Genomic DNA, 15,626 nt, shown 5'->3' with positions numbered 1-15,626 from the left:
AGTCCTGTCTGATTGACATAATCTCAGAAAGCAGGGGTCAAATTCACCTCATTCTGCCTCAGCCGTTAATATGTAGAAGCAGCAACATTTTGGCAGATGTCTGTGTGTGATGACACACGAGTTGGATACACCTTGAGAGGCCATGTGTCATTCTTTCATACAAAGTACAAGTAATAATAAATTAGTCTTCACACCCTTACTGGGAGGAGATGTAACAATGGTTCCAACTTCATATCATAGTTTCAGGATCTTTGCTTTCAGTTCACTTTTATTCTCTTATTATGCATATTATGCATTGAAAGGATGTCATGGGTGAATCAGCTATCTGCTCTGAAAGCAACGGAGTGGGCAGTTGAATGAGACAATCATGCCACGTCGTGAGCATGATTCACCTTTATGAGTTGAACAGTCTCCCACTAACTGCCACCATGTAGTTGTGCTGTGCCTAGATACATTTTTACACTGTAACATCCACCCCTGTCTTTGACGAGAGCCCAGGACCAAACAGGAAATGAACACACTCAGAAATTAGAAAGCACACATCATGTCTTTTCTTGCTTGAACACAGCTGTGATTCCCAGTAAGGCCAGTTTGTCACAGTCAGTCTGGTGGCCTGTCATGAGCATCCCACTGTCCAAATGCCTCACACGTGGCACTGTCTCATCATCTTTCTGTTTTTATTGCTTAGGCTGCCCCTTCATTAATAGCCACTGTAGATTGTTCCAGGAAAGGGGAATAGGGGCATTGGTAACCTAAATCCCCCTTCATTTCTAAATGCCCAGGCTCCAATTTCCCTTTGGAGGCAGGTCAAAGGTGAAATTGGGCTTTATTTAGCCACCTGTTCTGCTGTATCCTCTTCCAGTGCCCAGTATGGAAGCTACTTCTCTGCCTGTGCACCTTAACCTGTTTGAAGGTAGTAGGGGGTCCAAAGAAATACATTGGTTTTACCTGTGCTAGGTTGTAGCTACCCGCGCTTCAGTACAATGACAGTTGCTGTAATCATCACATCTTTAGCATAAAGCAGTTAGCGTTCTAGTGTCTGAGGACACGCTGTGCTTTTCTGTCAGCATGTGACCCGTGGAGGGCGATATGCAATCCCTGTCTCTCCACATCTCCTGCATTATTGATAAGTGTGTTGAAATCGTCTGAACACAGAAGGCTCTCCACTCTGCCTGGGACATATTGATGCAAAACCCTCTCAAGCACTCTCATGTCGAGGAGGCAGACCTGGCTTTAATTTGCCCATTAGCAGACAGAATTTGCATGAAACAAAACTAATTACTGCTTTGTAGCTCACTGGAGATTTGCTTGGAAAGAGTGTAAATGCTCTAAATACAGATTATATTGTTCTTGCTAAGATGCAGATTGCACAGTTTTCCTCTCACCCTGTATTTGGTCTCTATTGTTGCACTGTTACTATTGTTGCACTGTTTGGATTGTTGCTAGGCCCTTGAGCGCACCCGTTACTTTTAGTCTCTCAAACTGTTTTTTTTTCACTAGCCTCATTCTCAGTCCTTCCTCTCCACCTCCCCCCTCAGTTCTAAAGGTGGAGGTATGCATTTGATCATCTAGCCCGACTGAACTGCATTTGCCCTGACATAAGGCAGCTTTAGACAATGAAAGTTTGCTTAAGAGGGGGATCTGAAGAACAACTGGGGTACGGATATCTACAAATATCGTACAATAAATTCTTAGTCTCTTCCTGTCTCTCCTTTACATATGCAGTGCACAGTGTGGAAAGCTTGAACACTAGTCCCAGGGGTACCAGTAAGCATGATTGAGAGGGGTGACATGCCAGGCATGGCTGCAGATTTTTGTTCATTAAGAAATGTCTGTGCAGCCACAGAGAATGACTGCGTAGTGCGCAAATATTATGTCGTCATGCCTTTTGCAGATAAAACTGGGGAAGGTGGGGCAATAGGAGTAGGCTACATGTGTTATTACTCAAACTCTGTATTGTTTGTCATTCTGCTGTGTTATCAGTGCTGCATGAATTAAAAGATGGCGTGTTGGTAAAAGTTGACACTACAGTTGCAGTTCTCAAAAAAAGCCAATGGCTCATGATCTACCACTGGTTCATGTGACTTTCTGTTCCAAATATATCACTGTTAGTGCTCTGATTGAGGAACAGGATCTTAAAACACTCACTATTTGCCAACCAGGATAAAAATGATTATTAATTGGGTGCATTTAGATACTCCATTCAAAGTGTTGTTTGTGAAACTAAGATACAATACTTTGTTATTTTAAGGACTAGAAGAAATGCATGAATGGGAGTTTTGTTATTTGTTACTTACTTTTAAAGGACTAAGTTATCTAAGATTGAGATAAAGCAAATTGGCAAGCAAGACAAAGTGAATGTGCAAAAAAGACAGCGGTAGGCTTGCAAAGAAACAACAAGGCCAGGATAGAAATGTCTGTGTCAGTGACTAGTTTGTTAAAGATTCCCTGCCATAATCCGAACTGACTGCACAGAAGCTTGTTTTGGTAAATGCTTAATTGTGGTAGAAGGGACATATGCAAAATTTTCAAGCGACAACACAAAATTTAATACATTAAATTCAATAGATGAAATATCATAAATGAAATTACTTGAGGAAACATTTAAAGCAAGCTACAAGAATGTCAGTGTAGTTGTTCATATTCACATTAAAACCAGATGTTATCAACTACATTACTAATTTTGTTCCTCCCCCACAGCTATTCTCAACCCGAAAGCCCCAAAGGAACCAGCAAAGACTTTCAGTTTTGATTACTCCTACTGGTCGCACACTACGGTGAGTTTGAAGATTTTCTCTTTTCCAGTGTCCGGTGTAATTTTGAATTATGTTGTCAGCTTTAAATACCATGTGTTCATTGAAACTCTATACATTTTAAGTAATTTCTCTGTCTTTCCCACAGCCGGAAGACCCCTCTTTTGCATCACAGAACCTTGTGTACAATGACATCGGCAAAGAAATGTTGCAGCACGCTTTTGAGGGCTACAATGTCTGCATCTTTGCTTATGGCCAGACAGGAGCTGGCAAATCCTACACCATGATGGGCAAGCAGGAGGAGGGGCAGGAGGGAATCATTCCCATGGTTTGTTTTACAACATATCATTCTCAGTTTACTGAATTGCATAGCAGAGATTAAGACACTGAGTTTTCCAACTGTATTTTAAGTACTATATAATGCAGCCTCTTGTCTTGTGGTCTGTAATGTTTACTAGTCCTGTCCATAGCTTTATACTCATTTTTCTCAGTTCAGCTGATTTGTAGCCTGGCTTGCTTATTGTTCTAGCCACTGCTTGATTGAGGAAAACTGGGATAGAGACGGGGACATGGGCCAGATTAAAACTCAGGATCCAGTATTAACATGGTATATGCCTTAGACTCTCCGGGCCCTGCAAAATATATGATAAAAACAATGATTTTCTGTAACAATGACTATTGAATTTTTTGTGACCCAACTCTAATTTAGACCTTATTGGCCTGATAGACATTATACTGGCATTATTAAGCAGGGTGTGACCGTGACTTGGTTCTAAACATGTCATCCCAAGGTTTGGTAGTTGACCACCCTTTCATCCCTTACATGTTTTGTTTTGATCAGATCATCTAATATAATTATCTTTGCCTTAACCTCTATTCTTATGACACCAAACACTAACACCACTTCAGCCTCATTCTGCCCTTACCATTTGACTTCTGGAAATTACATTTTGGATGAAAACATACTCAACATCAGCGTTAAAGTTTTACAATGTTTAGGGCTTGAATGCATCTGAATGTAATGTCCCTTTTCTGGCTCACAGTTCAAGCGACACGTCCCCTGCAGAAAAGTGTTGATCATTTGTACAAAACTCTGTATCCCGTTTGTGTTTATTATCCATAGATCACCCTGCTATTCACCTCTCCACGTGCTCTTAATTTGCACTAAAATGTCTTCCTTTTCTGCCTCTCAGCTCTGTGAAGATCTATTTGAGAAAATCAATGAGGACTGCAACAAAGAGGAGCTCTCCTACTCAGTAGAGGTGAGTCTCAGACTACTTTGGCATCTGCAGTCCCCTGTTGTTAACCCCTGCCTCTCTGTATCTATCACCATTGTGTGACTAAAGTTCAATCAATCACATTTTGGCTGAAGCTTCAAAGATGCTGGGTTTCCTCAACACATTCCTTCTGATTATTTTATTCAAGTATACACTTTTTCTGAAACTGGAAAATAAATGACCGAGTGATTCTGTTGTAGACATGCTGTATAAAAAAGAACATATAGTTAAAAGGCCAAATATCCTGCTATATAGTAATATACCTACATTTTTCAGACCTGCATTATATTATTTTATATCATTCAGCCTCAAGTTTCTGTTATGTTGCCCTTGGGCACCTGAACAGATATTATGTTACTTTTGCAAATGTTTCTAGGTCAGTTACATGGAGATCTACTGTGAGCGGGTGCGAGATTTGCTCAATCCTAAGAACAAAGGGAACCTTAGAGTGCGAGAACACCCGCTTCTAGGTCCCTACGTGGAGGACCTGTCCAAGCTAGCTGTCACCTCCTATACAGACATCGCTGACCTAATGGATGCAGGCAACAAGGCCAGGTAAGCTGAGCCCTGGGATCACGCTGAGATCATGGGAAAGAAGGGGAGTAGTAGTAGCAGTGGTAGCTGTGATGATGTGATAACCCACATCCTCAGAAGAATGAGACTATTTAGACTGAAAAATGATGACAAGATAAGAATGATTTGGTGTTGATGGAGGAATGGCTAGTTTTATTCAGGACACCAGAACCTTCCCTAAATTTTAATAAAACACGGATGTCAAGCTTGCTCTGGATAACTGAGATTCTTTATTGCGGGTAGTGAGTATTTCTCAATGAAATATCTGTATATGCTTGAGTGAATGTCATGTTATATGTGTGTGTATGTTTTACTGTGTGTTGTGTGTGTGTCTGTGTCATGGGAGCTCCTGTGGGAGGAGTGAACTCTGCCTTAATCTTCCTGTGCTGACTCAGAAGGCTTATTTCTAGGACATGGACGTGTAAAGCCCGTATCTCCCCTGTGACTATCCCCCTGAGTGCGCCTTGTGTATTTGTGTTTGGTGTCCTCACAGTATTATCCACCTCCGCCACAGAAAGTAATCCTTTTGACTCAATTCACTCTAATAGCCGTAAAGCCCAGTGATGATAACTCCAGTAATAGCCAAGACCAAGAATTTAGCGTTAATAATACTGAATAATTTAAAAGGAAAAAACGATTAAAGTGCTCAGAAAAATGTGTTACATCCATACAGTTCTGTATTTCCCTAACTATGGCGGTATGTGCTCACCTGCAGAACTGTGGCCGCCACCAACATGAATGAGACCAGCAGCAGGTCCCATGCTGTTTTCACCATCGTCTTCACACAGAGAAAACACGACAGCGAGACAGACCTCTCCACAGAAAAGGTCAGAGGAGACAAGAAAAAAAGTCACCTTCTGTTTTCTTAAATTATATTGTGAACAATTCACACTTAATCATGTTAATACCTTAATACTGTTTTTTCTCATGGCTCATTTATTAGTTTGCATCTTTGATTTTGTCTAAGATTTCTCCCATGGTCCTCTAAGTTGGTGGTGATTGGGGAAGGAAAAATAAAGAGAGCCTATTTAGATTTGACTTTTAGCATTTCCTCTTACTACAGAGAGACAAAGACCACTGTGTTATTGTAAGCACAATGCCTATTGTGTTTAGCCACTCTATCAGATTTTAGTGCCTAGCTGCATCTCACTTGACAATAACGTTCAAATGTTTAGGATGGTTTACACTTCCTTTCAGATATTTTTGACGGTTTGGCTTGTTAACTATTTCATGAACTTTGTTTTTGGTACTTTGTCCCTGTAATATCCTCATCCTCTCTCAGTTTGTTATCTTTCAAATGTACATTATTTATAAACTTGATGCAACTAAAATACATTTACTCCCTCCTTTCAGGTCAGTAAAATTAGTCTGGTAGACTTGGCAGGGAGTGAACGAGCAGATTCCACTGGAGCTAAAGGCACCAGGCTAAAGGTAAGTTTCTTATATCACCCAGCAGCTGCATTAACAATCAGTTCACTAGTATCAACTTGATTGATCTTGAACAACAATTTTTTGTCTGTGGTTACAGGAAGGAGCGAACATCAACAAATCTCTCACCACGTTAGGAAAGGTTATCTCCGCCTTGGCTGAAGTGGTGAGCGTTGTATGTTTGTTTCTATTTCTTTCTTTCCTTTCCTCCTCCTCCCTTTCAGCCCCTCCCTTACCCTATACAACTTTACCCTGTCTTCTCAAGGAATTAATGTTTGTAGCCTGGCATGCTGTAATGTCTGCCTCTCTATTTTCTCTCCTCTTGTCCTTGTAATGCTTGCTTACACAGGATAACTGTACCAGCAAGGTAAACCCTTTGACAGCTCAACCACTAACCTTTGATTCCTCCCACAAGGCAGATTTGACAAACTTTTGCCATGTGCAATGTTGAAGTTGCTTCACAAAGTTCTGCCACTACCATTTTATCACCCAAGTGCTGTGCTTTTATTCACCATGCACAATAAAATCCTTGCACAGTAGCAAAAGTGCATCAGATCAGGCCTGTACTCATTTTACTTGACCACTTGTCCATTACATAGGGATTTGTCATGCTGCATCTTAATATTGTTCACTCTTTACCGCCATTCCTAATACTCAATATTAAAAACAAAAGACTTACAGCAGTTGTCAGTTTTCTTTTCTGCCAGCCAATTGAATGATTTGTTTACTGCAGAGCAAGAAGAAGAAGAAGACTGACTTCATCCCATACAGAGACTCTGTTCTGACATGGCTGCTGAGGGAGAACCTCGGTATGAACATTAATATAACCTGATAAACATGCTTTACTAATGGAAAGTCGGGACATTTATGTATGTGAACGATTAAGTGAAATCCTTATTTCTGGGCGGCAAGAAAAATGGAACCATCTGTATCCTGTAATGTGAAGTAGGGGTAAAAAAAGATGGCTGGAGCTAGTGTTCATTACTCTCTGCCAATTTAAGAAGAACACTGTCAGCAGACTGTATTTCAACCAAACTAGACAAGCACACCCATGTCATTGGTTCAGACCTGCAGAGGAGAGGTGTACAGGGTATCTTCAATCTTAGCTGGCACATAGCAGTCTAATGTTTAATGTGAGTGAAGTCTTACATTAGTGGAATTAGTAATCAGCATTGATTTAGCTTTAGTAGTGTTTTATTCCGAGCCCAGCATTTTTTACTTTACATTGCTATGGAAATCCTCTTGTATTATGCAAAACAAATCTAATACTAATCTTCTTCAGGTCTGCATACAGTATGTCAGAAAAATGGCCTTGCACACACATTGACATAAAATTGAAATCTCTACTGATCTTTTGTTATCAGGTGGAAACTCCAGAACAGCTATGGTAGCTGCCCTCAGTCCTGCAGATATCAACTATGATGAAACTCTCAGCACTCTCCGGTAAAGTTTCCATTCAGGATATAGATGATAACATACAAAATAATCAAATAAGATAATTGTTCACATTCCAATTTATTTCGATTTTCAAGCCTTTCCAAATAAAGTTTATTATGAATTTTAGCTATGCCGACCGAGCCAAGAACATCAAATGCAATGCTGTTATCAATGAGGATCCCAACAATAAGCTGGTGCGTGACCTGAAGGATGAAGTGGCTCGACTGAAGGAACTGCTCCGCGCCCAGGGCTTGGGAGACATCCTGGACAGTGAGTTATCTGCTGTCACAGCCAGTCATATCTGCAGCCGCTCGGCATCTGCCTTCTCTCTCAGGGCCTCCCACCAGTTGGCAACATTTTCTGTCTTCATCACTGTCTCATTGCTTTCAGTCATTCAGCTTTGTTTCCATTGCAGTGCTTGTAGCTGTGCCTAGTACAAAACTAAAACGACTTATACAGCTTTTAGAAAGTTATTCACCACCATACTGGTTTATTATGCTTCCTTACAGACTATATGATAATGCAATATATAGGATAATTACTATAGAACACTAATTTATACAATATTAAAGGCTGTATACTGTACAAAAGTACTCCAAAGTCATTTAATGAAAATTGATTAAGTCACATTTGGCTTATCATGACTGACAACACAAATGGTAGTTTAAAGCTACATTAAAATATCACACTTCATTTGCTGTACACAAGAGTAATGGCTCATAGCCTAGTCAATTAGAGACATAATATGCCCATTAATAACTTCTAATATCTGAAGTGATTAATAACCTGCCTATTAGCTAATGCCTGCTTAGATCATGCCTAATGACATGGCACTCAACAAGTCATTCCATGTCATTTCTTATCATCCTCGTTATTGTTCTCATCCAGCTCTCTAAGAAATGTCTGTAACCTTTTCCTCCCATTCTACTGGTGCTGACCTCTGACCCTTCTCATCTTTTCCTGCTTCCCCTCAGTTGATCCTATGGGGGATGATTGCCCAGGAAGTGGAATCAAATGTGTGTATATGTGTGGTAGTCATGCATTGTCTATCACTATTTGCCCTATTAATAATAGCTAACATTGCTTACGACCCCCCCCCCCATTACCTGTATATTAATCTGCTACCAGCTTTGCATGTAAATGCCTAAAAAGCAAAAGTTCAATAGAAGGAATCTCAGAAATGCAAGGCTTCCGTAGGTGTGCTGATCTGGCGAGGGTTAGCATGCCAGTAGGTTAGCATGCTTTGCGCTTGTGTTTCTGTTACTTTTCAGAATGATGGGGGTGAGGCAGCTATTTGCAGGCTCAGATCCAACTGTATCACAAGTTACTTTTGGAATATACCTTTTAGAAACATTACTCTAGACTAGCTTGTCTGTCTTCCCCACCCCCAATATACCCGCATCATTTTCTCACCATGCCGGCCTTTGACTCACTTTCTCAAGCTTCTTCTCTTGCCAGTTGTCTTTCTGCTTTTTATTTTGTTTTCTTTTACTAATCGTTTGCTGCAGGTGACAGTGCTCAAAGCTTTAGAATGCCACTTCTCAGTTCTCAAACTGAGGCTCAAAGCTACAGACAGAAAGGTGCATGATTTTGAATTTCTAAGTAGCTACACCAGAGGTGTATGTATACAGAGTTGACTAACTTGATGTGTTATAATAGTTTGTATTGAATAGTTAGTTTGCTAGTGTACCCTCTGCTATATTCTCAAATATCCTTAACACATCCTCCCTCTTGCCCCTTAGCTCTAATCTTTGAAAATGCTCTTTACCTACCCAAAAGTCAGTGTTCACCTGCTCTACTTAATCTGCACGGCAAGAGCACACATTATTCTGCTGGTATCCCACTGTGTGCTAGTTCAGTTGAAAAGCTCAGTACTTGGGTCTTGATGAGTTCTCTGTTTTTATGCCTCACATACAGTGACAGCCGAGACTGGGAACATTATGTCGTCAGGTTGTTGTCTCATTCTTGTGAACACTGTATCTCAGTAATGTCTTGAGGGAATTTCTTAAGATTTGGTGCAAATATTGATGAACTGATTAGGTTTGGTCAAAAGTCAAGGTCATGGTAACCTTAAGTTCTTGTGAACGTGATATATCAGGAAAGCCCAGAGGGAATTTCATTATATCTGGCACACAAGTCCACTTGGACTGATGAACTGGATGAACTGATTAGAATTTGGTGATCAAAGTTCCAGGTCAGTGTGACCACACCAAACACGCTTTTAAGTCGAATGCTAATTATATGTCCGACAAGATAAAATGATGAAGTGATGATTCACTGTGACATCATAATGTTACATCGTATTCAGTGCTACAACTCAGGAACCGAAGGGGAGATTGTGACCATATTTCTTGCAACTTGACAGAGGCATATAACTGCAAGGCGGTAATTCTAGTTCTGGAATATAAAAAGTGTCAACTGTATACATTTTCCTCTCCAAAATGGCTGCACCTTCCAAATCAATTAAACTCTGCATTTATTGGTCTTTTTAAAAATTTGGTTGTTAGAGGGGATGGTCTGTGTTACCTCTGAGGTCCTTGAGGGGCTTATATTCATATGAGGTGCATGACCTTTAGTGAGGCTGCCATGGCTCTGTTTTAGTGCGTGTGTGTGAGAGCACACGTGCGTGTGTGTGAGAGCACACATACATGTGTGTGTGCGGTGAAGCAAAACTGCTCGACTGCGGGCTGAACTTTGGCAGCATGTGTCAACGACTCTCATCTGTCCTCCCTCTGGATACTCTTGCAGTTTCCATCTCCCTCCCATCCTGTAGTTGGTACACTGATAGCGGTTTTCACACAGTGTGTTTTCATCCACGTTAGAGTTCAAAGCAAAAGCAACAAAATGACATCATCCTATTCCTTGGAATTGCACACACTAGAAATGTATTGCTCAGAGTTAATTGTTCTGCAAAGTAATTTTGACCCACATAAAAACAGCGCTCTGAAAACTCTCTAATAGAGTGTAAACTGAAATGTAATGCATTTTTTCTGGAAGTTGAAGAGTTGGGGTAAGCAGACTTGAAAACTACCTGGAGTGAAAACTGCTGCTGTCTGTAGCTGACCATTATACTGGGTGTTTGTCTTAACCTTTTGACATACAATGTGTGCCTTACATTGGTCTTCCCTCCCCTTTGTCTTTTCTATTTTCCCATCTCCTTCTTTCCTCTCTCTCTCTCTCTCTTCCTATTTGGTATTTGGTTCCTCCATTTTATGTGGTTTATTCCCTCTATCCTTGTCCTGGTCTACCCCACCTCTTTTTGTGTTGTTCTCCTCTCTCCCTCTCTCTCTCTCTCTCTTGCTGTTGGCTCAGACCTCAAAGACATTCAGAACAATAAGAATAGATACTTGGTAGCCTCAGAGAACCAACGCCCTGGCCATTTCTCCACAGCCCCTATTGGTTCCCTGACAGCCTCTCCATCCTCTGGCTCACTGTGCAGCCAGGGGGGCCTGCAGTCGGTCACCAGCATCCAGGAGCGCATCATGTCCACACCTGGAGGAGAGGAGGCCATTGAAAGACTCAAGGTAAACTAGGCCTGTGTAGGTTTCAGCACTCTCCAAATCACACTCCTGTCTCTTGATAAATTATCTGCTACTAGCAAAACTTTTAAGTTCTTCTGTTTCTAACTATAGATTTGAAAAGAACTAAAGCTCTTAGTTTTCATTCAGCCAGTTCATTCAACCATACCCTCAGTATAGCTGACTTGTGTAATAGGCTGGCTCATAAATGTTCATGCGAAGCATTTGCTTAAATGAAAACTTCCATAATACATACATCAATCAAAAGAGATAATCCTCAAACACTATGGAAACATACTTAAATGACCAAGAACATCTTTTTGCTTGAATACAAATTCTTAATTATTTATTAATATTTAATTGCTTCAACTGGGTCCTCTTCTGTAACGGTGTGTTTTCTCCACCTTCTGCTGTGAGAAATGTATATTTACAAGTGTGTGACATAGAAGAGTCCCCCCTCAGTGCTTGTTGTTCAATATTGCAATAATATAATATTGGCATACTATTATTGTTAATCAAAATACTTCTATCAATGTCTGATGTTCAATTTGAACAGTGTTAAAAAAAAAGTGCCTTTGGAAGATTTCTCAGTAGATAAGGGCTGTAACTGAAGCAGGTGGATCTTTACAATATACACACACACACACGCACACACACACATAAATACAGTAAGTATGTGTGTGTGTGTGTATATATATATATATATACATACATATGTATGTATGTATGTATGTTTATGTGTGTGCGTATGTGTGTGTGTGTGTGTGTGTGTGTGTGTGTGTGTGTGTGTGTGTGTGTGTATGTATACTTTATTTATCCTCTAGGAGAAATTCAGGTATCCAGTAGCTCATTAGTAGTGATGATAATAGTTAATGATGAATAATAAACATAAAATAAAAATAATAATAAAACAACATAAAATATCAGTGAATAGATTGATAGCTGATTAAAAGTCAAGAAATTCATACCAACTTACAATAAAAGCCTTACCAGTACATGCACTGTAGTATTTGTTCAGTAAATTACAAGTACATAGCTGTGATTTAGTTTTAGCCCACACATAGCCTTTAATCAAAACACATTTTGCCTGTCAGTCCTCATGTGGCCTCTCAGCTTCATGTCTCTAAGGCTCACAGTAGACCTCTCACTCTTCTGATAAGGGAGCACATAGGATTGTAACAACCAACCATGAGGAGCTGCAGTTTCCATGGCAACCATGGTGCCCAGTCCGTCCGTCATCCAATGACGTCAAGCACCAACGCAGATACGGAGGAAACTGGACTAAAATAGATCCAGTCTTATTGGCTTTAATAGTGAGGCGCATAATATCCACATTCTAAAGGCGCTGCAACTATTTTAGTGATCCAGATACAAAGATTACAGTGAAGGTTAACTTCATAACAATTCAATGTAATGTTAAGCCAAGATAAGTATATACTGCAATATTAAACATTTACAGTAAAAATGTCACAGAATATATCAATATGCAGAGCAACAGATGATTAAATTCCTCACTGCCTTTAAAAGATGAAGAACAGGTGTAGTGGCTGTACTGTATGATTAATAGAGCTTTAATCAACATTATCAGTGGGGTCACACTTTTTTATTGTATAATTTCCATAATATACATCAGTATGTTATGCTGCTCCTCTTTCTTTAGATTTGAACCCTGTTTGTTTTCTCTACCTTCTACTGTGAAAAATATGAACCTGATGAATCCAGACTGGGTGGGCCTGTTGTTACTGAGTTAAACATATTACCTCCAGGTCTGATTACCTTACCTTTGTTGTGTTTCCTCACACTTTGCCTCCTGTGTTCAGGAATCAGAAAAGATCATTGCCGAGCTCAATGAAACCTGGGAAGAGAAACTGCGAAAGACTGAGGCGATCCGCATGGAGAGGTCAGTGTTGACCGACAATGTCTGTCCATATCCATCTCCATCTCTCAAGGGGGTGATGTGTGTTCTACGTGTGCCTCCACCCCTCCCTCAATATATTCTGTCAGTGTTAGACAACCCCCAATAGCTCTGTCTCTGTCTTTTCACCCCACGGTGCTGTCTGTCTCACTTTCTTCACCTATCTGTCTCATTTCCTCTGCACTCATTCTGTCCATTTCCTTTCATTTCTCTGTCGTCACACTCTGCTGCACAATCACCCCTCTCACATCCTTTCTCCCCCTTTATCCACTCATCTGTAGCTGCAGACCTCAACCATGTTACTGTCCATCCACTGAGTCTCACTGGTGCCATTCTCTGCCTGTTGTCATACCACAAATCACTTGCTGTAATGTTACACACCATCACTTCTCATCCTCTTTCTCTTATCAACACAAAGGTCTTTGCTGGAAATAAATGGACAGAATTACAGTATATATTTCACTGCTGCAGAAATCTTTGAAAGAGAATGTATGCAACATGCTGTGTGAATGAACTGGCAATGTTTTCCAACGTAGGTCAATTTGAACTGATATTCTTGAGTTAACAGATGTTTTGCCTTCACTACAGGGAGGCCTTGCTTGCAGAGATGGGTGTGGCAATCCGTGAAGATGGGGGCACTTTGGGCGTATTCTCTCCTAAAAAGGTAGAACAGACATGAGACACAGACATTGATGTCGGGGGATTATGTCAAATTTCCCATGAGTGGTCATGCACACCCTTCCACCATCACTTCCTGACTTCTGTTTTTCATGTTATCTTTTTCCATGAGAACCCTCCCTCTGCAGACGCTGGTTTTTCTCATCTGTTCACTTTATCATTGTCTGTCTGTCTTTCCACTCTTTGTCATTTGCTTCCTTCACACACTCAGCTTAGTGATGAAAGGCCATTTGATGAGCAGTTTGATTGTTTTCCCACCAAGAAGGTTTGTTTAATTGAATCAGCAGATGAAGCGCCTTTCCTGCATTAGATGTAGCCCCATAAATCACAGACTTTAGTGAGTGTTTACCAGTGATTTCAAATCAAAAGTGTGTTTATTTCCATTTCCCAAATCTTCACTTTCTTTTTTGCTTCTGGTCTCTGTTTATTATGTTTAATTAGTGTGTGGGACATCTACAGTTCCCTTTTCCCGATCGGCTTTGACATGATGGGGTCACATTAAGATTTGATGAGCGATTTTGCATTTAAGCTCATTTGAAGTTAAATTTTATCCTTGAATATAATACTTGAATCTGAGTAGATTAGTCAGACTTTTCCTTTGACTGCTTAGATCTATTATTGCCACCATGATGCTGCTTAAATTACAGTCAGTAGTATATTCTCCTCACTCTCCTTATGTCCAGTACACGCAGCACTGTGTGGCAGCAACATAAAGACCAGTAGACATGTTAGTTTGTGCTTGATATCTGTTATCTTTTAATCAGTGACTGTTCAGCGCCAGATGTCACTAGATCAGCTTTAGGTTCCCCTCTTTGAAATAATCCGTCTTTAGGCATGTTTTGACCACCCAACCCCCCACTGCTAATTGTTGTGTGTTAGGTTTTTTTTTTTTTTTTAATTCACATCCATTTGTCATCCATTCATTTTTTCTCCTCTCCTTTCACTCATTGCCGCTCCATGGGTTAGCATTTCGCTGAGAAGCCTTGCGATCTCTATGCAGACTTTAATGGGGTGTTTTCCCCTAAAAAGGTTGGTTGTTTGGAGGAGTAGCTCCTAGCATCGTTTGTTAGTTCTGTGAAGTATCAGACTCTAGAGCTGTCAGCACGGTGTCAATGTGACCATTTCTGTCCACCTTCATGTAGGAGATGGTGTATCACTCACAGGCCGTCAGCTGTGCTTGTTATGAAATGGTGTTCACTTGATTAGCATTTCTAATACTGTTATAATTTCTGTCCTGCTGAATATTGATAAATAGTGAAATCCTGGAATTGTATTTGTAATGAACTTTCTACCTCTTACATGTCATTTGTAGACTCCACATCTGGTGAACCTGAATGAGGATCCTCTCATGTCAGAGTGTCTACTCTACTACATCAAAGATGGAATTACAAGGTAACCAGAACTTGAATGATGACACTGAAATGCTGCAGAGGATGTGGAAAAGTTTTGAATTTCTCTCAGGCAGGGTTTCTAAAAAAACGACTCTGTATTTCATTTTCCCTCTTTTGATGTTAAATAAGAGGAACACTCAGAGCCAGAGAGAACTGGTTTAAAACCTGCCACTGATACAATTTTTTTTATGGTCTAAAGTTACTTTCCTCCCCTCTTTGTCCTTTTGGCCCCCTCTGTAGACTATTCCTGTTGAGTATTTTGTTACAATCTCACTCCAGGGGGACAGTGATAGATGGCAGAATCACGGATGAAGTGCCTGTAGTGAGCCTATAGTTAAGAAGTACTGCCTTCTCATAAGTAATGGATTAAAGGTTCCATTTAACTTCTGGTACTGACTTTTTGCCGAAATGGCTGCCAACAGAATGAGAGAGCAGAGTTCACTCTCTCAAAATGGCCTCTATGATCGTTTCAGGGTGGGTCAAGCTGACGCTGAACGGCGACAAGACATTGTTCTGAGTGGTGCTCATATCAAGGAAGAGCACTGTATCTTCCGCAGCGAAAGGAATGCTAATGGAGATGGTGAGGCTCTTTATTATGAATTTGCTTGCATGTGTTTTCTTTGGCACGTGTATGGATTGAATATCTGAGTTGATAA

General features: G+C 40.4%; 1 protein-coding gene across 16 annotated transcripts in view; it reads left to right on the top strand.

Moving 5' to 3' along the window:
• The window catches only part of kif1b (kinesin family member 1B), a 59,877-nt gene that overhangs the window by 14,531 nt on the left and 29,720 nt on the right, over positions 1-15,626 (top strand). For 4 of the 16 annotated variants that reach the window (XM_056384841.1, XM_056384831.1, XM_056384840.1 and 1 more), the window contains exons 3-19: positions 2,701-2,777; positions 2,902-3,081; positions 3,947-4,015; positions 4,407-4,585; positions 5,319-5,430; positions 5,957-6,034; positions 6,132-6,206; positions 6,381-6,398; positions 6,765-6,840; positions 7,396-7,474; positions 7,596-7,738; positions 8,443-8,484; positions 10,781-10,992; positions 12,807-12,886; positions 13,490-13,565; positions 14,892-14,971; positions 15,444-15,550. In XM_056384841.1, the coding sequence (XP_056240816.1) occupies positions 2,701-2,777; positions 2,902-3,081; positions 3,947-4,015; positions 4,407-4,585; positions 5,319-5,430; positions 5,957-6,034; positions 6,132-6,206; positions 6,381-6,398; positions 6,765-6,840; positions 7,396-7,474; positions 7,596-7,738; positions 8,443-8,484; positions 10,781-10,992; positions 12,807-12,886; positions 13,490-13,565; positions 14,892-14,971; positions 15,444-15,550 (1,683 nt within the window). The remainder of the gene's footprint in view (positions 1-2,700; positions 2,778-2,901; positions 3,082-3,946; positions 4,016-4,406; positions 4,586-5,318; positions 5,431-5,956; positions 6,035-6,131; positions 6,207-6,380; positions 6,399-6,764; positions 6,841-7,395; positions 7,475-7,595; positions 7,739-8,442; positions 8,485-10,780; positions 10,993-12,806; positions 12,887-13,489; positions 13,566-14,891; positions 14,972-15,443; positions 15,551-15,626) is intronic. The other 12 variants (XM_056384846.1, XM_056384833.1, XM_056384830.1 and 9 more) reach the window with 8 other exon arrangements.

The sequence above is a fragment of the Seriola aureovittata genome, chromosome 9, assembly GCF_021018895.1.
Source record: "Seriola aureovittata isolate HTS-2021-v1 ecotype China chromosome 9, ASM2101889v1, whole genome shotgun sequence".
NCBI lineage: Eukaryota > Metazoa > Chordata > Actinopteri > Carangiformes > Carangidae > Seriola > Seriola aureovittata.
This window is presented reverse-complemented; position numbering and strand designations above follow the sequence as displayed.